Source organism: Centruroides vittatus, unplaced genomic scaffold (genome assembly GCF_030686945.1).
Source record: "Centruroides vittatus isolate TY-2023 unplaced genomic scaffold, ASM3068694v2 scaffold_324, whole genome shotgun sequence".
Taxonomy (NCBI): Eukaryota; Metazoa; Arthropoda; class Arachnida; order Scorpiones; family Buthidae; genus Centruroides; species Centruroides vittatus.
The window spans coordinates 1,888,372-1,912,983 of record NW_027122701.1 but is presented as its reverse complement, the minus strand read 5'-3'; the positions used below and the strand labels follow the sequence as shown (position 1 = coordinate 1,912,983).

The window sequence follows — 24,612 nt, the reverse complement described above, 5'->3', positions numbered from 1 at the left end:
TAATGATGAATTTCCGTACCATGTACAGTTAGATGAATTTTTTTCTGCAAACCGTTTCCAATTCCGTTATAAGCTTGACAAATATATACTCCTTTATCACTTTCGTCGACTCTCAAAAATGTTAAAGAACCGTTCGATGCTAAAGTCCTTTGACTATCGCTTCCTACGGGAAGCTGATGCTCGCTTCGATCTGAAATTAATAATAATTTTAATCCATTTAACTGCGATAAAACTAAAATTCGACAATTTAAACACATTCAAAATATCAATTACGTACCTGTCAATTTATCCCAAGTAATTTGAGGTTGCGGATAACCAGTAGCACTGCAATCGATAGTCAATCTTGAACCTAAAGTAGCTGCGATGTCTGTCGGCTCTTTAACCCATCGAGGTGGCACTGAAAACGAAAGTTATATTTGTTAAATTAGTTTTAAAAGTTACTTTCGATTACCCAGTCAGCTAACAAACGTATCGATGCTTGTAATCAATTTTAGCGCCTTTAAAATAAACTTGTCACAAACGTGTAAAAATAAATGGTGACGAATGAAACGATGCCATTTAATGCCGTTAAATGAATATAATGCAAATAAAATTAAATATTAGGATATATCTATTTAAAACTCTTTACTTACGTATTTCGTATATGATTTCTATTTTCTATAAAAAATTTCTCGTTATTTCATCAGTATTTTAAATAATAAATTATACATTCATAAATAACCTTATGAATTAACTAACTTACAATATTTACCTTTAAAAATTACATTAATTAAAATTAAATGAAAACACCACATTTTCAAGTGCTAAACTCAGGAAATGAGAAGTGAACTATACAAAATGATTGGTAAAATACTTTATTGCTTATATTCATACATAAATAAAAACCACAACAAAGGTTTGCTAAATTACAAATTCAGCAACATTGTTTTATCGAAACTTTCCTACCTTTCATAACCAAGGATGCTGTGTAAATATCAGAACCTACAGCATTAGTGACAATACAAGTGTAATTTCCAATACTATCTACATTTACTTTATGAAGTGTCAGAAGTGAAGTAAAGTCATCTGCTTTATTAATACTTATTTCTCCCGTTTCTTTAATATTGATACCATTTTTCTGCCATTTAAAATGTAAGGGTAAATCACCCTGTATGACAACACATGTGACTTGTTCTCTTTGACCTTGTTGTATATCAGAAGAAAAATGGAACTGTTTAATTTTAGGTGGATCTAGACCTGAAAAAACATTGTTTCATTAAATTATATATGTTTTATTTTAAAAAAAACTGTGTAAACTGTAGAAAGTTAAAAAAATTTTATACCTGCAACAAGGTAAAGAAGTATTAGAAAATAAAAAGTTTTTAGACAGATACAGAGTGAGAGCTGAAATTTAAAAGATTTCTATTAGAAATAACGATTATAAGTGATTTTAAACAAGATATAAAATTTAATATTAAATTTTATAATTATGCTCACCGTCATTTTCATTATTATCTTCTATTATTCATGAAAGATTAGTTAAAAATCCATTCAATTGAAATTTTCTCTGAGAAACTATGATACCTCAAGTGGCACAAAACGGAACTACTGGTATAACCACATTATCAAAATATAATAATAATAATGAAGAATATCTTAAATTTATTTATAAAATTCCAAATTATTTCACATAATTAAAATGAATAAAAATGCGGAAAATATAATAATATTTACACATATTCAACATATTTTCCAGCTGTATTTAATCGATTATTAAATAAAAACTGTAAGCATTTATTTACTCTCTATAATTTATAAAGCTTTTTGCCTAAAACTGATTAAGATGTTACATAAGATGCCTACCTTTCATAATTAAAGAAGTGGTATAACTATCGGCCCCAGCCGAATTTGTAACCATGCAAGTGTAATTACCCATATTTTCCATTTGTACAGAGTGAATCATTAAATAAGAGCTATAAATATTAGCAGAATCAATAGATATTCCTGTAAATTTTTGTATATCCATGTTATCTTTTTTCCACGTAAAATTAAAGGGCGGATGGCCTTCTATAACAGTACACAATATTTGTCGTCTTTGCCCCTCAACAACATTATTACTGAAATGAAATGGTGATATTTTTGGTGGCTGAATTCCTAATTAAAATAATAATTTCGTTATCAAATTGTAATTTTGTAAAATATCATAAAACATTGAAATTCATACCATTTGCAAGCGCTAAAAAAATGAATATGACAGCTAGATACTCCATTCTGTGAAGCGCCTCTAGTGTCAATAGCAGACATTGGGGTTTGCTTTTTTGGATCTAAACATATTTAATAATAAAATCAAAATTTTATCGGCCAAACTATATTAATAAGTGTACTTTTTCTCCCTGAAAAATCGCTTCATAAATATTTAATGTATGTTTCTACAGCATGCTTGTTTACAAATTAACTACAGCAAATTCCTTACATTATTTGTGAAAATAAGAATTTCACGAAACATTGAAATTTACTGCCCAGATATATTTCACAAAAAATTTCAAAAATTTACACATACTGTAAAATAACTGCATTCATTCCCACCTTTCATTAATAACTGTGCTGTATAGCTGTCGGTACCAAAAGAATTTGTAACTGTGCAAGTGTAGTTGCCGATGCTATCTGTTTTAACAGTAGGAATCATCAAAAGAGAGTTAAAATCTTTGGTTTCTACTTTGATTTCGGCGATTCTCCTTATATCGATTCCATCTTTAAGCCACTGAAATGTAAACGGAGCATCTCCACTTTTTACTGCACAGTAAATTTGTTCTCTCTCCCCTTCTTGAATATCCTTGGTAAAGTGAAACGGTTTAATTCTTGGTACATTTATGGCTAAGAAAAAATTCAGACATCAAGAAACAATATAATTATTTCGACACCGTGTACTGTATATTAGCAGTACTCACCAACAGAAAAATGAATGATCCATAAAAGAGTAAATTCAGTTATCATTATGAACTGAAATATTTCTGATACAAATATTTAACTTTCGTTAATTGTTTTGTGAATATTTAAACATGAAGGTTTTTAAATATTATCGAAGAACCATACATTGTGACCGAAAATGGGAGGTACAGCAGCGCCAAATTAAGTATTTAAGTAAATAAATTTTACTCTCTGTAGCCTAAAAGATATATTTTTTAAATAGTTTTTGCTGTATTATTTATTTATTTTTAAGTACAATGATTATTTTATTTAAAAAAGTTAATTTACACAACTTTTTAAAAATTATTTACTTCGATGATAATACGAATAATTAATCAAGTATTTAAGAGCTTTGTCGCAAAAAATAAAGGCAAAGTGAATAAACGTTTAATTTTTAAACCGAAATATCCTATTTAAATCTCATGTCATCTCACCTTTCATCATCAAAGTGGCAGTAAAACTGTCGGATCCCACAGAATTCGTTACTATACATGTATAATTACCAATATTCGTTGAGTGAACTGAAGGTATTATTAAAACCGAGTAAAAGTTATTCAATATTTCAACTTTAATATCTGGAAAATTTGAAATATCTGAATTATCTTTCATCCATGTAAATGAGAGAGGACTATCTCCCGATTTTACAGCGCAGATTGCCTGCTCTCTTTCACCTTCCTTTATATCTTTTGTAAAATAAAATGGCTTAATTTTTGGCGGAACAATTCCTAAAATACCAAAATAAGATTTATTTCACTAATGGATAAAAGGTCGAATTTAACAAGAATGAATTTATTACCTACCTAAAACACATGATATTTGTATTGAATATATTATTATTTTCCTGATATCCAACTTCAAATACATTGTAACGAACTTATTAATAGTAGAACACTCTATTTTAAGACTAATACTAAATCATCACACAAAACATTTCATTTCATATATGTTATTCGTTGAACTGAACACAAATTTAAAGAAATAACACTCTATTGCAACCTAAAGTGTGTATTGCAACCCTATTGCAACTATAAAGTGTGTACCCAAGGTAAAAGATTGCAGCTTTTAAAATTCAACAACAGCGCCATTATCGACAAATCCAACAAAAAGAGTAAGTAAAAAAAGGATTGTAATTATGAATGAGATATTATTGCTGAAATAATCTTTAAAATGTGAAAATTATTATTAATACTAAGAAATTTATAACTACAATGCATTATTATTTTATTAATAGATTACCTTTCACCACAAGAGATGCAGTATAACTATCAGAACCTGCAGAATTTTGTACTATACATGTATAATTTCCAATGTTTGATGGTTGAATTGAAGGAATCGTAAGAAAAGAACTGAAATCTTTAATAGAATCCACATTAATATCTGGAAGTGTTTTAATATCGATTTGATCTTTCAACCAAGTAAAAGTAAACGGCGGATCTCCTTCTATAACCGTGCACACTGCTTGTTCTCTTTGACCTATCCTTGTGTTTGTAGTAAAATGAAAAGGCTTGATTTTCGGTGGAATCATGGCTAAATATTAAAAAACTTTGTTACCTTTAGCGTCTACGTTCCAAATTATATTAACTTCATTTATCTCTCTTACCTGTGCACAAATCGAAAATCACTGTTAAGCCTATCACTACTAGTTTGAAATTCATTATTCAGTTCTATATTTGAACTATATATAGTCCATATCAAAAAAAGACATTGACTAACAGATTTTCACAAGACAAAACTATAATGTTTAACTTACGGAACAATAAATACTCGCTATAAAATGATGGTTAAGTTCACTTCAACAAACAGAAGGAATAATACGATAACACTGCCAATGTGGTAAATCAGACAATTAATTCGTGATAAAATCGAAAATTTTTTATATTGAAGTTTCAATGTGTACTAATTCTTAAAAAGTGTCTTGCAATATTTTCATGACAAATAAAACATATTTTAAAAATAGCGAAATATTTCGTTTTATAATAATAATTTTTTATCTATATCATATAAAATAATAAAAACCTCTCTTATTATTATTTTATAGCTTACCTTTCATAAGCAAAGCAGCCGTATATATATCAGAACCAAAAGAATTGATTACTATACAGCTGTAATTACCAATACTTTTCGGCTGAACAGAAGGCACAATTAATATGGAATAAAATTCGCTTGTTTCGATTTTTATATCTTTAAATTCATTGATATCGATGTTATCTTTTTTCCAATTATATGTGAATGGCGGATCGCCTGATTTCACGGAGCAAGTTACTTGTTCTCTTTCTCCAATTTCTACATCTTTGGTAAAATGAAAATCTTTGATCTTAGGAGGATACTTTCCTAAAAAGCATGGCGTTGTTATTTAACAGAAAAATGCTTATATCAAAGTAACTTATTTCAAGCATACCTGACGAAAATGGTATTATGAATACCAACGAAAACAAAACCTGTATTTGTCGCATTTCAAATATATGCTAATTATACTACTGTCTTAATTGAAAACACCTTAACTTTAATATACGAACAAAAATGCTAATCTTTGCTTACTAAGAAGGTACCATGTAAAATACAAAACAATTAAATCTCTAACATCATGAAAGGCTGCAGTAGAAAACATGGTTCCTAGAAAACAACAACAACGCCAAAAGTGACCAACTAAAGAAATGATTAAATAAGATTTCCACAGTTGAAATGAAATAATTTTTATTATTTGAAAAAAATATTTTAATATAAATTTAGCGTCAAAATTAATAATATGTTTGAGACTTTTTACCTTTTATAACTAAAGCAGCCGTGAATCTGTCACTTCCAAAAGAATTTTCAATTATACACGAATAATTTCCAATATTTTGGGCATGTACAGAAGGAAAAATGAGTAACGAATAAAATTCATTCTTTTCTATTTTAATATCAGAATGTCCTTCGATCTCCATTTGATCTTTCATCCAAGTAAATATAAATGGAGAATCACCTTCCAGAACTGCACAAATGATCTGTTCTCGCTGGCCTTCTTTAAGACCATTGGTAAACTGAAAGGGGCGAATCTTCGGAGGGGAAACAGCTAATAAAAGAATATTTCATGATAAATGCTTGTAACTATTGCCAACAGTATGCAAATGAATGCAAACACTTACCAAAAACAATATGAAGAATGGAAACGAACAAAATTATTCGTTTAGTATCTTTCAAATACGAATTCATTATTGAAAGTATACAATAAATGGACCATAGCAAAGTTTCTTAATAGAACACCAAAGAAAGAAGATATATTCACATAAATTTACGCAGAATTCATTCTATCAACAAAGCTATAAGTATGCTACAGCATTGCCACAAGCGAGAAAATAAAGAACTAACATAAGTAATATCATATATAATTAATTTAGATTTTATAATTTTATAAAATAGCAACATTTTCAGTACACTTTAAATTAAAATTTAAATTTTTATCGAAAAAATTTCACATTTTATTTATATCATTATTCAAAATTTCACGTCAGTTCAATACTTTGTTAAGCTTGCTAAAATCAGGCTATATTTTTATCACACAGTAATAATATATAAAACCGATATAATGAAAATTATAAAAAACAAAAATAGTCTTGAAATTTTGTGAAAAACTAAACATTAAGCATTCGATCAAGTTGACAAATGATTACAATACGTGATGAAATTGTTTACTTTCTATAACTTCTAAATAATAAACAAAAATAAAAACAAAACAATTTGCATTTAATAAAATTAATTTTGACGTTATATATATAGCACAAACATTCAACAACTTTCGCGTAATTTTTTTACCTTTGATCATCAGAGTAGCCATGAATTTATCTCTTCCGACAGCGTTTTCTACGATACAGGAATAATTTCCGATATTTTGACCTTGTACAGATGGGATGATAAGCACAGAATAAAAGTCATTCTTTTCTACAATTATATCTGGAAATCTTTCAATTTCCATTTGATCTTTCATCCACATAAATGAAAGTGGAAAATCGCCTTCTAGTACCGCACAAGTGACTTGTTCTCGCTGGCCTTCTTTAAGACCATCCGTAAATTGAAATGGGCGAATCTTTGGAGGCGAAACGGCTAAGGAAGAAAAGCTTTTCTAATGAACAATTGAACTTTTCTTTAGAAAACAAAACTACATCAAACTTACCATAAGCTATATGAATAGTGGATAAGAGAAGCAAGATCCGATTGATTTCTTTCAATGATAAATTCATTTTGGAATAAAATTTATACCATTTTAACAATAAATCATTTATATTTTTTATAAATTAATGACAGTTAAATTTCAGCAAATGTACAACAAAATTTCACTGATAACGAAACAATACATCAGAAATAGTCAGACAGTTTTACTGGAGTCGAAAATAACATTCACAGTTTTAACGCCATGAACGCGACTGTATTGCCACAAGTGAGAAAACAATGTACTAATATAGAAAATATAAATTCTAGATCATTCAGATATATAAGCTATACATTAATAAAAAAATTTTATAAAAATATATATTTTTTATTAATATCTAATTCGCGATTATATTCAGTCTTAAATTTCGTAAAATACGAAAAGCCCCCAATTATAACATGTTGCCATCTAGTGGTAATATCTACTCATGATTTTTAAATAAAATCATAAACTTTTATTGAGGATATATTGCATGCATACAGCATAATTTTCACAAGTTCATTTTTGTTTTGTTTAATAGCTATATTTAAGAAAAGTATATTTAATTTAACCAAAACATTATTATAATGTCCTCTTTTTAATTTACATAAATTTATTAATAAAATAATTACGTATAAATAATTTACTTTGTTCATATCAATGCTTACGATAACATTTCAAACATATATATATATATATATATATATGTTTGATAAAAATAAAAATATAAAAATTATGATATAGAATATATATATATATATTCTATATCATAATTTTTAAAGTGAAGGAACACTTGATAAATAAAACTCACCATTCATAAGTAAAACAGCGGTATAACTATCAGTACCTTCAGAATTAGAAACTATACACGTGTAATTGCCGATATGTTCGGCCTGAACCGAAGGAATATTCAATAATGAAGTATCTGTGATGGCCACATCAACAATATTAATACCAGAAAATTTTTTAGTATCAACATTATCTTTTTTCCATTCAAAACTGAATGGAGAATCGCCATTGGTAACAGTGCATGTTAGCTGCTGTCTCTGTCCCTCTCTAACATCATTTGTAAAATGGAAAGGTTTAATTTTTGGAAGTGACCCTGAAATATAAGAAAACTAATGTAGAATTTTAAGTTTGTTGATTTTTATGAACATTTCTTTTAGATTTCGCATGCAAAGAGAATGTGAAAGAATGGCTTAAACAAACATTTTTGAGAAACTTACCAAAGACTAGAGGAATACATAGAATGTTGAGAACATACAACGAATTCTCCATTTTGTTACTACACACTCTAGTGTCAGAATAATGCAACTTATCAATAAAATCAATTATTATAACATATTTTCAACAGTCTCGTCAATATTATAAAAAAGCTGTATTCCTATTACAATAAATATTTATAAAAATAATTTTAAAATATTACCTTTCATAATCAAAGTAGCAGTAAATCTATCCGAACCAATGGAATTTGAAACTACACAACTATAATTGCCAATATTTTTCGGTGTAACTGAAGGAATGATTAGCAGAGATGTGTAACTATTATCAACATCGACAATTTTGATTTCAGATAATTTCTCAATTGATTCGCCATCTTTATACCAAGTAAAAGTGAGTGGCGGGTCTCCTTCTATAACAGCACAAATCACTTGCTCTCTCTGACCATATTTCACATTTTCAGTGAAATGAAACGGTTTTATTTTCGGTGAACTATTCACTAAATGAGAATTCCAATTAATTTCAATTTTGATTAATTCCACTAAAAATGACTTGTACTGTACTTACTTGAAACAAAACCGATGGCGAGTAATAATAAAATAAAGCGAAACGCTAAATCACACTCCATTTTAACTGATTGAATTAATATCAAAAGAATGTTCAATGACCATTTTATTATACTACATTAATTACTTATTTAAATATAGCATATATATATATAAGCATTCCTATCTACCTCTAGTAATTTATCAACACTGAAATGACGATTCGGTAGCGCCACAAGCGACAATTTGAGTATATTTAAAATACAAAAACTTATCTAAAAGATTGCATGTCATGTTACACATTTATATTAGTTTTAATATAATTAAGATATTAATACGTATTTAATATATAATTTTATAACAAAAACATTCCACTAATATAAAATTACTGAAGTCCTGTAACTTCCTTACATTATGTCTAGAATCCCACTTCCGCTAATGAGTGCGAAAAATGTTAACGCTTTCTCGAATAATCGATCAATCACATATCAGACAGAATATTGTAATACATGGTAAGTGAAAAGTCGCTTAACACCCTTATAAAATTGAAGCAAACAAGGAAAATTTTGGCATAATAGAAACATGTTATACTTAGGAGCAACCATCTGTGTGTCAATCGGACGGCATAACATGTTTCTCCTGCCTAACTCGGTTCGATTTTATAGGTGTTAAGCGACTTTTGACAAGCTGTATATTGAACCCTTCATTTGAAAAAAAAAAAAAAAAAAAATTATTTTGTGTGCACATTACGTACTGCATACAAATGAGAATCTAAATGTAAATCTGATAACTTTTGTGGGTTCTGAAAACCAATTATAAATAGTTAGATTGAAGACACACCGGGATTTCATTTAATAATACGTCAATAGGATTTTTCTTCATTAATCACAATGAATGAAATTTTTGAAGAAAATTTCAAATACTTTACGGTTTCCATCAGAAACACACTTAACTCTAAATGCAAATGACATTATTAATTCTAATCAAACGGTAAGTTTTATTTTTACAAAAAGTTAAAAAAGTTATACTTTTATAAAAATCTATTCAATAGTCTTTTGGAATTTTATTAAAATGTAAAGTTTTATATATAAGCAAAAATTATAGTGAAATATAAAATGATTTTTTATTACTAATAAAAAACTGCTCCTTATATTAAAAAGCAAATCAAAATTTATATTGATGTAATTTAATATAAAAAACTAATAACTTATAAATTAATTTATAAATTATTATAGACATAATTTGTAAATTACTTAATATAAAGTTAATTTTTTGTGTAACAGTTATCAATCATCATTTCCTAAATTATCCGAATAATTTGCATTATATCAACGCATCTTTTTATTATTTCAAAATAAAGTATCTTCGTTACAAGGTATTTTGTGCATAATCGCCGAAATACAAATAAAATTAAAATGCATATCAGTTTAACATTGACTTTTCATAAAAATTGCAATACCATTAATCTAATTATCAATCAATATTTAGTAGCTTTAATGAATAAATTCGTCTAATTTCATTTTTGGAAATTATGGATTAAGTAAAACAATATTTATTATTTTAAAACTATATATGGAATTATAGCAATCTAATAGCAATATATTAGGCCTATATAATTCCATAATAGGTCAAACATAATTATCGTAATTCGTACTTTTTTCAAAATGATTTTTTTCGTTAATTTAAAAACAAAAAAAATTATGAAAATTTATTTAGTAAATCATTTTAAAAATTAAATCAACATCATATAATCTCACCTTTCATCACCAAAGCAGCTGTATAGCTGTCTATACCTTCGGAATTTTTAACTATGCATGTATAATTTCCAACATGTTTCGCTTGAACTGAAGAAATTACTAAAAAAGAAGTGTAACTGACTGGGACATCGACAATGCTTATATCAGGAAAGTTTTTAATGTTTATTCCATCTTTCATCCAACTAAACACAAAAGATGGATTGCCTGAGTTTAACCCACATATCACCTGCTCTCTTTCACCTTCCTGAATATCTTTTGTAAAATGAAATGGTTTTATTTTAGGTGGAGATACACCTAAATAAAATCAGAATTAAATTTAGATACAGATAACAACTCATTTTCAGAATCAAAACTCTACTCACTGCAAAAACAGTAACCTATGGTGAAAACGAAGAACAATGTTTTCACTTTTCTATTCATGAACCATTCCATTGATACTGAATGGAGTTTGATAACTTTATAACCACTTTACCAAATTTACTTGCATTTAATACTTAAATATTATATCATACATCGACTGGCAAACAATATTGAATCCGATTGTACTGTACAACCTCCTAGCGGAATTTTACTTCACATACCCAGTATTTCAATAATGTTACAGTATATCGCACAAAAATAGCCACAAGTTTTTAATGTCCATGATAATTTTTTAAATATATTCTTGTCGTATTAGAAAAATCGAAAATTATAATAATCTTTTTTTTCAGAAATAGTTCAAAAAGCTTACCTTTCAAAATTAACTGAGACGTATAACTATCGGAACCCATAGAATTCCTAACAATACATGTATAATTTCCAATACTCTCAGACTGCACAGATGGAATGATTAACAAAGAACTATCTGCTATATCCACTATTTTTATTTTTTTAAATTTTAGAATATCTTCGCCGTCTTTCAACCAAGTGAAAGAAAGAGGTGGTTCTCCTTCATTGACAGCACAGATAACTTGCTCCTTTAGACCTTCACGAAGATTTTGAGTGAAATGAAATGGTTTAATTTTTGGAATGGTCTTTCCTGAAAAGATGGGTGGTCAAAAATCGTTCCAACTACTACATATACTGTATAAATTTTATACACTCACCATAAACGAGGCACAAAATGACCACATAGCAAATAGTTGCGTAATTTTTTTGCCATATTGCAATCATTGTTTAATATTTGACTATAAACACATCTAGAAAGAACAAGAAGTGTTTATATTATTCATAATCTAACAATACGCTTAAGTATCAATGAAAATTTTAAATACCTAGTAAAATAAAGTGCCTTCAACTTATCGTCATGGCGAGAATTAACGACTGAAACACCACCAGTGGCGAAAGAACTGCATAAGTCACAAGTTTAAGAAATCTGTCGATTTTAAACAGATATTTGTGTGTGAACGCACTATGCATTTAGAAAATTGATTTATATATACGTATAACATTTTTTAAAATTATTTTCTCACTTTTGATTAATAATGCGGCAATGTAAAATACGATTATGTCATCATTATATACATAATAGTAATTTTGTAACGAAAATATTCCACTAATGCAATTATTGGAAGTCTGATATCATCATCATCATCTGAATAATACACATATAAAACGTTAGTGTTTATTCAAAAGATAATCTAGTGCAAAAGATAATATTGTGCCGATATTGAAACTGAATTATCATTTAGGAATATTAAGATTTCACGAATATTTCGCGAAAATTAAAATCTGATAATGAGGAAGTAGACTTTTGTATTGTTTCATTTAATCAGACTAGATGAGATTTCTTTGAAAAATTTCAGATATAAAACTGTTTCTAGTAGAAACTGTCCCATATCTGACTTATTATTGTTACCATTTGCAATTGCTTAAGTTTTATTTATACAAAAATTATACTGCTTTTATATTTCATTAACTTAAAATTTGTTATTGAGACTTATACGAAAAGCATTCAAATTTTATAATGGTATAATTTAATAAGAACTTATAAATCAATTGTTGAATTCATAAACTTTTGACGCAGAATAATAAATTTTATATTACATCTTTATCATTTTCTAAATTAGTCAAATAGATTTTTGCATCAAACTAATTTATATTTGTTACAATATACTGTATTTGTAATCGACAATCGTCGTTCAAAACATAATCAAACTAAGTTGTACAATTCTATATACATTTAAATAAAATATAAACATTATTTGGTCGGCTTTTCATAAAATTTACGATAATGTTAGTAGTTTAATTATAAACTAATATTTAACAGCTTTAAAAAACATGAATAATAAATTAGTGTAATTTCATTCCCAACGAACGAATTTTTAACTATATTTTTTAAATGCTATCTATCTTCTATAAGATTAGACTAAAAGCAATTTGCAAATTAGGTCGATATTGTTATTTTAAAAAATGCATGTAATTACTATGAAAATGTGGTGGTAGTATATTATATAATTTTGAAGTTCACAAATGTCAATCATCATTATCGATACTTCATACTTTCTCATAAATAATCCTTAACTTTTTCTTCAAAAATATTAATATTTAATCAAAATAAATGAAATTCCATTCATAAAATATTCTAAAAATTAAATCAATATCATATAATCTCACCTTTCATCACTAAAGCAGTTGTATAACTGTCTATACCTTCGGAATTTTTAACTATGCATGTATAATTTCCAACGTGTTTCGCTTGAACTGAAGAAATTACTAAAAGAGAAGTGTAACTGTCTGGAACATCGACAATGCTTATATCAGGAAAGTTTTTAATGTTTATTCCATCTTTCATCCAACTAAACACAAAAGATGGATTGCCTGATTTTAACCCACATATCACCTGCTCTCTTTCTCCTTCCTGAATATCTTTAGTAAAATGAAATGGTCTTATTTTCGGTGGAGATATACCTAAATAAATTCAGAATTAAATTTCGATACACATAACGACTCATTTTCAGAATCAAAACTCTACTCACTGCAAAAACAATAACCTATATTGAAAACGATGAACAATGTTTTCACTTTTCTATTCATAAACCATTCCATTGATACTGACTGGAGTTTGAAAACTTTATAACTACTTTACCAAATTTCATTTGCATTTAACACTTAAACATTGTCATATAACGTTTCACAAACAATATTGAATCCGATTGTACAATCTCCTAGCGGAATTTCACTTTACGTATCCAGTATTTTAATAATGTTACAGTATATCGCACAAAAATAGCCACAAGTTTTTAATATCCATGATGATATTTTTTAATATATTCTTGTCATACTATAAAAAACGAAAATTATAACAGTCTTTTTTCGAAAATAGTACAAAAAGCTTACCTTTCAAAATTAACTGAGACGTATAACTATCGGAACCCATAGAATTCCTAACAATACATGTATAATTTCCAACACTCTCAGACTGCACAGATGGAATGATTAACAAAGAACTATCTGCTATATCCATTATTTTTATTTTTTTAAATTTTAGAATATCTTCGCCGTCTTTCAACCAAGTGAAAGAAAGAGGTGGTTCTCCTTCATTGACAGCACAGATAACTTGCTCCTTTAGACCTTCACGAAGATTTTGAGTGAAATGAAATGGTTTAATTTTTGGAATGGTCTTTCCTGAAAAGATGGATGATCAGAAATCGTCCCAACTACCATATATATATAATTATTATACACTCACCATAAACGAGGCACAAAATGACTACATAGCAAATAGTTGTGTGACTTTTTTGCCATATTGCAATCATTGTTTAATATTTGACTATAAACACATCTAGAAAGAACAAGAAGTGTTTATATTATTCATAATCTAACAATACGCTTAAGTATCAATGAAAATTTTAAATACCTAGTAAAATAAAGTGCCTTCAACTTATCGTCATGGCGAGAATTAACGACTGAAACACCACCAGTGGCGAAAGAACTGCATAAGTCACAAGTTTAAGAAATCTGTCGATTTTAAACAGATATTTGTGTGTGAACGCACTATGCATTTAGAAAATTGATTTATATATACGTATAACATTTTTTAAAATTATTTTCTCACTTTTGATTAATAATGCGGCAATGTAGAATACGATTATGTTATTATTATACGATTAGTAGTAATTTTGTAACGAAAATATTCCACTAATACTAGATTATTGAAGTCTCATATCATCATCCTCATAATAATACGTGTAAATAGTTAGTGTTTTTTCAACAAAATCATCAACTACTAGAATATTGTGACCACACTAAACCTGCACTGTCATTTAGAAGTATTAAGATTTCACACAAATTTCGCGAACATCAAAATCTGACTTAAATCTGATAATGAGGAAGCAGAATTTTTGAAAACCAAGTTTACCCAATATAAAGCAAATGCCAGATAAAAGATAAACAGAAACATTTTAATATTACGTCTAACATTATATTGTTTCATTTAATCAGAATAGATAAGATTTCTTCGATAAATTTCACATATAAAACTGTTTCTAGTAGAAACTGTTCTATATCTGATTAAAGCAATTCCAAATGGCAATAATAATAAATTTAACTTATACAAAATCTATACTACTTTTATATTTCATTAACTTAAAATTTGTTGTTGAGACTTATACGAAAAGCATTCAAATTTTATGATGGTATAATTTAATAAGAACTTATAAATCAATTGTTGAATTCATAAACTTTTGACGAAGAATAATTAATTTTACATTACATCTTTATCATTTTCTAAATTAGTCAAATAGATTTTTGCAACAAACTAATTTATATTTGTCGCAAAATATTTGTAATCGACAATCGTCGCTCAAAACAAAATTGTACAATTCTATATATATTTAAATATAAACATTATTTGGTTGGCTTTACATAAAATTTACGATAATGTTAGTAATTTAATTACAAACTAATATTTAACAGCTTTAAAAAAACATGAATAATAAATTAGTCTCAACAAATGTGAATTTTAAATATATATTTTTAAATGCTTCTGTCTTCTCTAAAAGCAATTTGAAAATTAGGTCGATATTTGTTATTTTAAAAATATACATGTAACTACTATAAAAATATAGTAATAGTACAAGTAAATTATAAAATTTTAAATATACCTTTACAATAGTCAATCATCATTAACTTTTTCCTTAATAAAATTTAATCAAAATGAAATTCCATTCGTAAAACATTCTAAAAATTAAATCAATATCATATGATCTCACCTTTCATCACCAAAGCAGCTGTATAGCTGTCTATACCTTCGGAATTTTTAACTATGCATGTATAATTTCCAACATGTTTCGCTTGAACTGAAGAAATTACTAAAAGAGAAGTATAACTGACTGGAACATCGACAATGCTTATATCAGGAGTGTTTTTAATGTTTATTCCATCTTTCATCCAACTAAACACAAAAGATGGACTGCCTGATTTTAATCCACATGTTACCTGCTCTCTTTCACCTTCCTGAATATCTTTTGTAAAATGAAATGGTTTTATTTTAGGTGGAGATACACCTAAAATAAAATCAGCATTAAATTTATATACATATAAAATTTAGTTCAGAATCAAAACGTTTGCTCTACTCACTGCAAAAACAATAACCTATGGTGAAAACGAACAACAATGTTTTCACTTCTCTTTTCACGAAGCATTCCATTGACACTAAACAATTTCTGAAACCTTTTCTAAAATCTCACTTATATTTAACACTTAAAATGAATAAAACTTTAATTCATCCATCACTTCACAAACAATACTAAATACGATTATACAACCTCCTAGCGGAATTTCACTTCACACAGCCAATATTTTAATATTAAGATAAATTCGCACAAAAATAGCCACTAGTATTTCATGTTTACGATGATTCTTTCTTAAATTTTTTTATCATATCATGGAAACCGAAAATTATTATATATATATTACATTTTTCCAGAAACAATACAATCTTACCTTTCAAGATTAACTGAGACGTATAACTATCGGAACCCATAGAATTCCTAACAATACATGTATAATTTCCAATGCTTTCGGACTGAACAGATGGAATGATTAACAAAGAACTATCTGCTATATCCACTATTTTTATTTTTTTAAATTTCATAATATCTTCGCCATCTTTCAACCATGTGAAAGTAAGAGGAGTTTCTCCTTCATTGACAGCACAAGTAACTTGTTCTTTCAGACCTTCACGAAGATTTTGAGTGAAATGGAATGGTTTGATTTTAGGAATGGTCTTTCCTGAAAAGATGGATGGTCAGAAATTTCGTTTTAACTAACTTATAATATATAAAAATTATTATACACTTACCATGCACGAGGCACAAAATGACTATATAGAAAATAACTTTGAGATTATTGTGCCATATTGTAATCATTGTTTGTGTTATTATAAATGCATCTAGAAAGAATAGAATCTATTAATATATTATTCTATTAAGTTTAATGATATTTAAATTTATTGTTTGATAAAAATTACTATCAAATACTTACTTAATTGAATAGTATCTTCAACTTATTTTCATGGCGACAATTAACGACTGAAACACCACTAGTGGCGAAAAAATCGCGTGACATATTTCGTGAGTTATGGAATATATTGATTTAAACACGTTTTTGTGTCTGAATATACAAATTTATGAAATTATTACATATGTATATATTTAGAGTATTTTCTCACCTTTCATTAACAGCGCTGCAGTGTAGGAATCCGAACCGTCATTATTTGACACAGTACAAGTGTAATTTCCAATATTATTTGGTTGTACTGATGCTATCATAAGTATGGAATTGTAATTATTATAATCAATAAGAATCTCCGGGTAGTTGTCGATATTGGAACCGTCTTTTGTCCAAATAAATGTGAATGGTGGATTTCCATCAATAACCAAACACACTACTTGTTCTCGTTGACCAATATGAATGTCATTAGTGAAATGAAACGGTTTAATTCTAGGTACCACAGCAGCTAAAAGAAACATTCCTAATTTGGATGTGTTTTAACAAAGTTGCTTAACAAATAAAAGTATTAATCACTCACCAACTAGTATGTTAAAGCTGCTCAAACACGCTATAAGTAAAATTATAACTGACATAATATATCAAGACAGAAACTAGACAATAAGTTATATTCACTAATCGTAAACAGTCGAAATTTGAGATTACTTTTGTATGTTTCGCTGTTATAAACTATAAATATCAAAGATGGCGAATGAACTTCTTTACAACTGCGCCATTAGTGTGTAATTTCCGAATTACAGTAACGTTTAAAATATTTTAAAATCTTTATTACATAAAATATACAAAAAAACAATTAATAAATTAATCTTTAAACCATTTTTTTTTAATATGCTCACCTTTCATTTTCAAAAGTGCTGTATATCTATCGGATCCATAATTGTTTGTAACTGTGCAAGTGTAATTCCCTACATTATCAACAGTGACAGATGGAATAGTTAACATTGAAGAGAAATCATCAATCTGTTTAATTAAAACATTAGAAATACGTCTAATTTCAACAGCATCTTTCATCCATTGAAAATTCAATGGAAGTTCGCCTTCTTTAACTAAGCATGTTACTTGTTCTCTTTGATTTTCTTGTATATCATCAGAAAAATGAAAAGGTTTGATTTTTGGTGACTTAACACCTATAAAAATAATTATTATTCATAAAACAAACTTCATAAGTTTCATTTAAAAATTTCAATATATTTTATCAATAAATTTACAATATTTTTAAAAATTTGGTATTTTATACGTTAAATTACTATAAAATCAACGTTACTCACCGATCGAAAACTGAAGATAACGCAAAACAGCAATGACACAAAGAAAAATAGCTTCCATAAAGCTATTCTAAGATGGGCTCGATAACTGTTAAAATCGAAAATAATCACTATAAAATGAAACTATTCCGTTTGTCTTATGATTTCATCGAGTTAAACTTATGTTAATTAGTTCCTGATAAAATTAAAGATAATATTGTTAATGATATACGATTTATGCCGATATAATGTGAACATTCGCAAACACTGTCGGGATATTTAAGCACTACTGCACTCCAAGTGAGATGTTACTGAACTAACTAAAATCGGTGAAATTATGTAAAATGAATTAAATAAAATTTTAATTTACAATGAAGAAATCATTTCACAGTATAAATGTAATATTCCAAAAACTAACAGTATACATTTACCTTTCATTATTAAACCAGCCGTATAACTATCAGATCCAACGGGATTTTTAACTATGCATGTATAATTACCAATATTTTCTGGCTGCACAGACAATATTGCCAAAACCGAATATAAATTATTTGCTATATCCACTTTAATATCAGGAAATTTTGAGATATCACTCCCATCTTTCTTCCATATAAAGGTTAAAGGAGCATCACCGGCTACTACGGAACATATAACTTGCTCTTTGTGCCCTTCTTCGACGGATGAAGAAAAATAAAATGGTTTAATTTTAGGAATAATCAAGCCTGAAAAATATTTTTTATGTTTAAAATAATCAATAGGTATATATCTTTTGTGAATATTATATATAACACTAACCATTCGATGTCAAAAACGGGAAAAGAATCAAGAATATAATATATACAACAGCCATTGTAATAAATTCAATAAGATAGTTGTACCGATTGATAGTTCAAGCATTAATGAAGGATAATAATAGTCATTCTATTAAATTACTGAAATACACTACTTATCAGATGCTTCGTGTTAAAACACTTTCCCAATGTGTACTTGTTTAGCTTAAAAAGTAAAACCGATTTTTACAATTCTTTCATAAACTTCAGTGACATTTTATTAAATGAAAACTGAAGCGCTACTAGCGTCCGCAATGAGAATTAAGCGTGCATTTTACGTATTTCAAAAATCAGAGAAAATATAATAAATACTATATATACTAATATCGATTATATTATATATATAAATAATAACAGATATTAAAATAAGGGCAGTAAAACACAGGGCAGAGTGCCATGTCACGTAAAACATAATCTGACATATATAAAATTCATACCTTTTAATACCAAAGCTGCTGTAAAACTATCAGAACCCATAGAATTTTTGACAATACAGGTATAATTTCCTATATGGTTTGTTTGAATTGAAAGAATCACGAGAACTGAATAAAAATTTTTAGGCGATTCAATGATGATATCGGAAAATTTATCAATATTAATTCCGTCTTTTGTCCATGAGAAAGACAAAGGTGGATCGCCAGCAATAGCAGAACATGTAATTTGTTCTCTTTGATTTTCTTGTAATGTTGCAGAGAAATAAAACGGTTTAATTTGTGGAGCATGTATACCTACAAGAACAAAATTTATGAAATTGTGGCATATTATTGAAAATATTAAAATTTTTAAAATCGTTGAATTACTCACAAGTCACTGAGAATATTTCCAATAAAGAAATAAATAGAACTGAAAACAGTTTGCTAACTATTGTCATCTCTCCGACGACCTCCAGTGAATAGTCAATGAAATATACAAGCTATTCATTATAACAAAGGAAATTATTTTGATATAACACTGTAAGACTAAAATATACACCATAAAGCACAATACCTTTGGAGAGGAATATAAAATTTCTCTAGAATAACTAATATATCTGTAAAATCACGACTTAAAATGTTATTAAAACATGCGAAGAGGTTTGGTCATTCATACCGCAATGAGTTTTGGGTAAATTACATCTGAAGCGCTATAGTGGCGAATTTTATTACTATTGTTTAATATTTTTGTTTGTTTGTTTAGATGAAATACTTTTAAACTAAAAACGCATAAAAATGTGAGATTTAATTCAATTTATTTTATAAAATGCCTAAAACATATATAATAACAATAAATTTGGATTCTTTTTCTTTACCTTTCATTACAAGAGCAGCTGAAAAGCTATCGGATCCAGCAGGATTTGTAACTGTACAAGTGTAATTTCCAATGTTTTTCGGTTTGACTGATAATATAACTAACACAGAATAAAAATCGCTTGGAGATTCCACTCTTACATCTGATATTTTGTTAACATCAACTCCATCTTTCGTCCATGAAAACGTTAGCGGTGGATCGCCTGATATAGCAGAACATATAATCTGTTCTCTCTGGCCTTCTTCAACCGATGATGTAAAATAAAATGGCTTAATTTTCGGCATAACTACCGCTGTAGAATATTTTAATCTTTAATAAATACTAGGATAAAATAATTTTTGAAACAAAATACTTAACCTCTACTAACCATTAACAGCAAAAACAAACGTATAAATTATTATAGCTAACTTTTCGAATTTTTTCATAGCGACATCTGTAGTCGAATTTTGACGTTCAGAATCAAAATTATCTACAAGGAAATGTTTATAACCTAAATTAGTTCGTTAAAACGAAACATAACATTTAAACATGAAATGATGAATCAAAATATGTCGCGAATTATACGGAAAACCTGAATCTTACCTGAAATTAAGTTTGTTTTTCAGAGTAACAATGTAAGATTTCCTACTCAAAATGATTTCTACAGAATGAAGACTGAAACACCACTAGCGACATATTTCAGAACTAAATGTAACTGAATTTTTAATAATAGAAATTAATTTTTAGAAAGCGAATTAAACACACATTAGAAATTACACTATGGAAATGATTATATTGAGAATATTTCATGAAATGCTGTTTATTTTATATACAACTAGAGGTGGCTTTGCCCCTTATTCCCTATATAAACTGTTCGTAACAAAATTTGGTAACGTTTCATCGATTCCCGGTGCCGCCGTTTCTATTCTTCTCGTAACGAATTTTATAGGCTTATATAAAGAAACAGATCAAAAGGAATATTTATACCGATATTTTGTACAAAAAACTACAAACATACAAATAATTTCTAAAATATCCGTCAGAAATTTATATAAAATCGAAATCATATCAATAAATTTCTGAGATAAACATATATTAATTAGTATACATACAATATACTCGTATAGTGATACATTCAGCTTTCATGCATTTGTCAGATTTTGAAAATGGAATAAACTACATTTTCAAAATCTCGCAAATGCATGAAAACGGTTAAATTAATGTGTATATGTTTGTATATGTATAAAAAAAATTATGATTATTATAAATAAAATATGAAAGTTCACTTGATGTTTCCCTTTATTATATCCAAAGTTAGAGCTAATCTACAAATGTAAAAGTAATAATAATACTCTGTATTATTTTTTCGGTAATATAAAATTCAATGTTTACCTTTCATTATCAGCGATGCGGTATAAGAATCGGATCCAGCAGAATTTGATACAATACAAGTATAATTTCCAATATTCTCTGTTTTTACTGAAGGGAGAATTAAAACCGAATAAAAATCATTCGGTATTTCTATCTTTATATCTAAAAATTTATTCACATTTATCCCATCTTTCATCCAATTAAAAGAGAAAGGCGGTTCTCCAGCTACAACAGAACAAGTAACTTGTTCCCTCTGATTTTCTTCGACATTTGCTGAGAAATAAAACGGTTTTATTTGAGGAGAAACCGCGCCTGAAAAAATTTCATTTCATTTATAAATACTTTTAAGAAATATATTTACAATAAATAATTTTAAATGTAATGTGCCCACCAAAAGCAACTTTTGAAGTCCACAAAATATGCATTAAATAAAGAATTGTGCGGATCAGAAGCAACGTACTACTGACCTCTGTTGGGTGTTTCCGAAAGTATACCATCAGAGCACTGAACAAACTATATAAAATTAATTTGATGATTAAAACTATGTCTAATAAAACTGATAAACGTACTACATATTATTAAGTATATACAACTCACTTTGATTTTACACGTAGATTTCAATAGTTACTCTTTTCACCTGATCTGAAAAACTGATTGGAAGAACACACTTCTGATTTTAAGATGAAAAGAATGTCGACTAGACGAAAACTGCAGCGCCAATAACGGTTTATTATGGAATCAAAATCTTAAATTATTTTTTATATAATAAGAGCATATAGAAATTAAACGGCAAATGATAAAATATGGGAGCGCCACAATTCAACAAACGTTTCGTGAAACAAGACTCAAATGGTTATTGTATAAATATCACTACGAAAAACCAAAGATAACACACAATTTATTTATATGTGATATTTTACCTTTCATCACGAGAGAGGCAGTATGGCTATCAGATCCAATGGCATTCTTCACTGTACATGTATAATTCCCAATATTTTCAGATTTTACAGAAGGAATTATTAAGGCAGAATAGAAATTGGGTGACACTTCAACTTTAATATTTATAAATTTATCGATGTCAACACCATCTTTTTTCCAATTGAATTGTAAAGGTGATTCACCAGCGACAACTGAGCACATTATTTGTTCTCTTTGCCCTTCTTGAATAGTTGTTGAAAAATAAAATGGTTTAATTTGTGGTGCAGTAACACCTATTGGGCAGAGCAAGAATTTATTAAATAGGCATGAAAAGTGTTATGACGTATTTAACTAAAAACGTAAATTAAATTTTATATACAGTAAAATTGATACCTTTGCCAATATGTAACTTCATTAATACAAAAACTAGTAGAGATAGGAACATGGTTATAATTAATATTGTTTCTATGAAATTCTAGAGTAAATTAAAAATGAAACTTGTTAAAGGTTTACTTATACAAATAAAAATAAAATTAAAATTATAAAATAATGCAAAGTATAATCACACTTACCTAATTAATATATTTTCGAGGAAACAACAAAATACTCTCATTCCAAACACCAAAGATAATTCGAAACTACGACACCACCAGTGGTTTAATTTCGAACTAAACTCTTAAAAACCGCGATAAATTTATCAAAAAAATTTTCGGCGAACACAATATAGCGATTAAAATATCGCGCTATTTTAATAAAATAAAAACTTATGTTTTAAATATATAATTTTATTGTTATGTTAAATAAAATCCATACCTTTCATAACCAAAGAAGCAGTGTAACTGTCAGAACCTAAAGAATTTTTCACAATACAAGTATAATTTCCTATATGTTCTGATTTCACAGAAGGTATAAGCAAAGTCGAATAGGAGTCAGCGGACAATTCAATTTTGATACTTGAAATTTTAGATATATCGATACCATCTTTCATCCAATGATAAGATAAAGGTGGATCACCATCTACTACCGAACACATTACATGTTGCTTTTGTCCTTCTTGAATATTTGATAAAAAATAAAATGGCATAATTTTTGGAGCATTTTGTCCTACAATTAATATATTATTTTTTAATCATATCTGAAAGTTTAAAGCGTTAAAATGATAAATCAAATTTATAACCAACAACTTACCATTTACAGTGCTATATCCAATAAAAAGAATTGTGAAGTAAAATAGATAAAAAATTTGACACATTATCTTGGCATCATCCATACGATCGTTCCTAAATTCTTTTAGTAGTTAGCATGATTGAAAAGAACACATCTTAAAGCGATATTTTCATGTAATTATTGAACACTAGTCACTCGATAAAACTATACAGAAATAAACACAATTTTAACTTGTATAATAACAATAATAACAATACAAGATCATCCACTTGAAAACTGTAAAGGCTTTCGGGATATAACACACTGCAGCACCACATTGGTATATTTTAGAACTAAATGTTTTAATATTAAATAATAAAATCAAACCATTAAAATTAAACCTTAAAATATTTGTCACTTTCGACTATAAAAATAAAATTATCATATAGAGAATTATGATTTCCACATTATTAGAACTATTTGATTACAATTGTAATATTGGTATTTTCGAAATATTTCGCATTTTAAAAAATAATATTAATTTACTAATCGAAAATTGAATATTTCAAAAAATTTTAATGTTCATTATTAAAGACACATCTATAAAATTTTATTCTATTATCTGGTTGTTTAAAACACCTGCTTTATTTCATATTTTAAAACTATCTTGTTTGGTTTCATTCGCAAAAGTACTTTCAATTAAAAGTGATT

At 27.6% G+C, this 24,612-nt stretch overlaps 2 protein-coding genes across 24 annotated transcripts in view; both read right to left on the bottom strand.

The window, feature by feature from the left end:
- LOC136988275 (cell adhesion molecule Dscam2-like) overlaps nucleotides 1-22,697 on the bottom strand; it is a 62,168-nt gene extending 39,471 nt beyond the window's left edge. Inside the window, exons 1-6 of one of the 23 annotated variants that reach the window (XM_067286137.1) lie at nucleotides 21,070-21,388; nucleotides 20,855-20,956; nucleotides 20,489-20,779; nucleotides 19,638-19,928; nucleotides 278-397; nucleotides 20-190 (exon numbers count right to left, since the gene is read on the bottom strand). In XM_067286137.1, the coding sequence (XP_067142238.1) occupies nucleotides 20-190; nucleotides 278-397; nucleotides 19,638-19,928; nucleotides 20,489-20,779; nucleotides 20,855-20,912 (931 nt within the window). In that variant the 5' untranslated portion in view covers nucleotides 20,913-20,956; nucleotides 21,070-21,388. Of the gene's footprint in view, nucleotides 1-19; nucleotides 191-277; nucleotides 398-945; nucleotides 1,237-1,322; nucleotides 1,384-1,476; nucleotides 1,565-3,380; nucleotides 3,672-3,746; nucleotides 3,888-4,182; nucleotides 4,474-4,546; nucleotides 4,662-4,989; nucleotides 5,278-5,344; nucleotides 5,642-5,710; nucleotides 6,246-6,738; nucleotides 7,027-7,096; nucleotides 7,179-7,922; nucleotides 8,214-8,337; nucleotides 8,405-8,537; nucleotides 8,832-8,899; nucleotides 9,314-10,634; nucleotides 10,929-10,996; nucleotides 11,315-11,364; nucleotides 11,653-11,719; nucleotides 12,114-13,591; nucleotides 13,677-16,559; nucleotides 16,848-16,917; nucleotides 17,259-17,286; nucleotides 17,575-17,646; nucleotides 17,856-17,962; nucleotides 18,254-18,394; nucleotides 18,739-18,801; nucleotides 19,420-19,637; nucleotides 19,929-20,004; nucleotides 20,087-20,488; nucleotides 20,780-20,854; nucleotides 20,957-21,069; nucleotides 21,389-21,858; nucleotides 22,150-22,228 lie in introns of those variants that run through there. The other 22 variants (XM_067286158.1, XM_067286151.1, XM_067286136.1 and 19 more) reach the window with 22 other exon arrangements.
- Nucleotides 1,514-23,550, bottom strand: LOC136988279 (cell adhesion molecule Dscam2-like). The gene is made up of 5 exons (XM_067286162.1): nucleotides 23,149-23,550; nucleotides 22,758-23,048; nucleotides 2,566-2,853; nucleotides 1,843-2,133; nucleotides 1,514-1,584 (listed from the first exon to the last, which is right to left on the bottom strand). Exons 1-5 carry the CDS (start codon nucleotides 23,198-23,200, stop codon nucleotides 1,565-1,567), a joined length of 942 nt encoding a protein of 313 aa, XP_067142263.1. The 5' UTR covers nucleotides 23,201-23,550; the 3' UTR covers nucleotides 1,514-1,564.
- Nucleotides 23,551-24,612: the final 1,062 nt, after the last annotated feature.

Excerpts from the sequence above, each read along its gene's own strand:
- LOC136988279 (XM_067286162.1), bottom strand. The coding sequence starts at position 23,200 with ATGTTCCTATCTCTACTAGTTTTTGTATTAATGAAGTTACATATTGGC. Across the intron at positions 2,854-22,757 it reads TGCCTCTCTCGTGATGAAAG|CCATAAATGTACCAAGAATT; the intron begins GTAAAATATCAC and ends ATTTTTTCTTAG. Across the intron at positions 2,134-2,565 it reads AGCACAGTTATTAATGAAAG|GAATTCAGCCACCAAAAATA; the intron begins GTGGGAATGAAT and ends TATTTTAATTAG.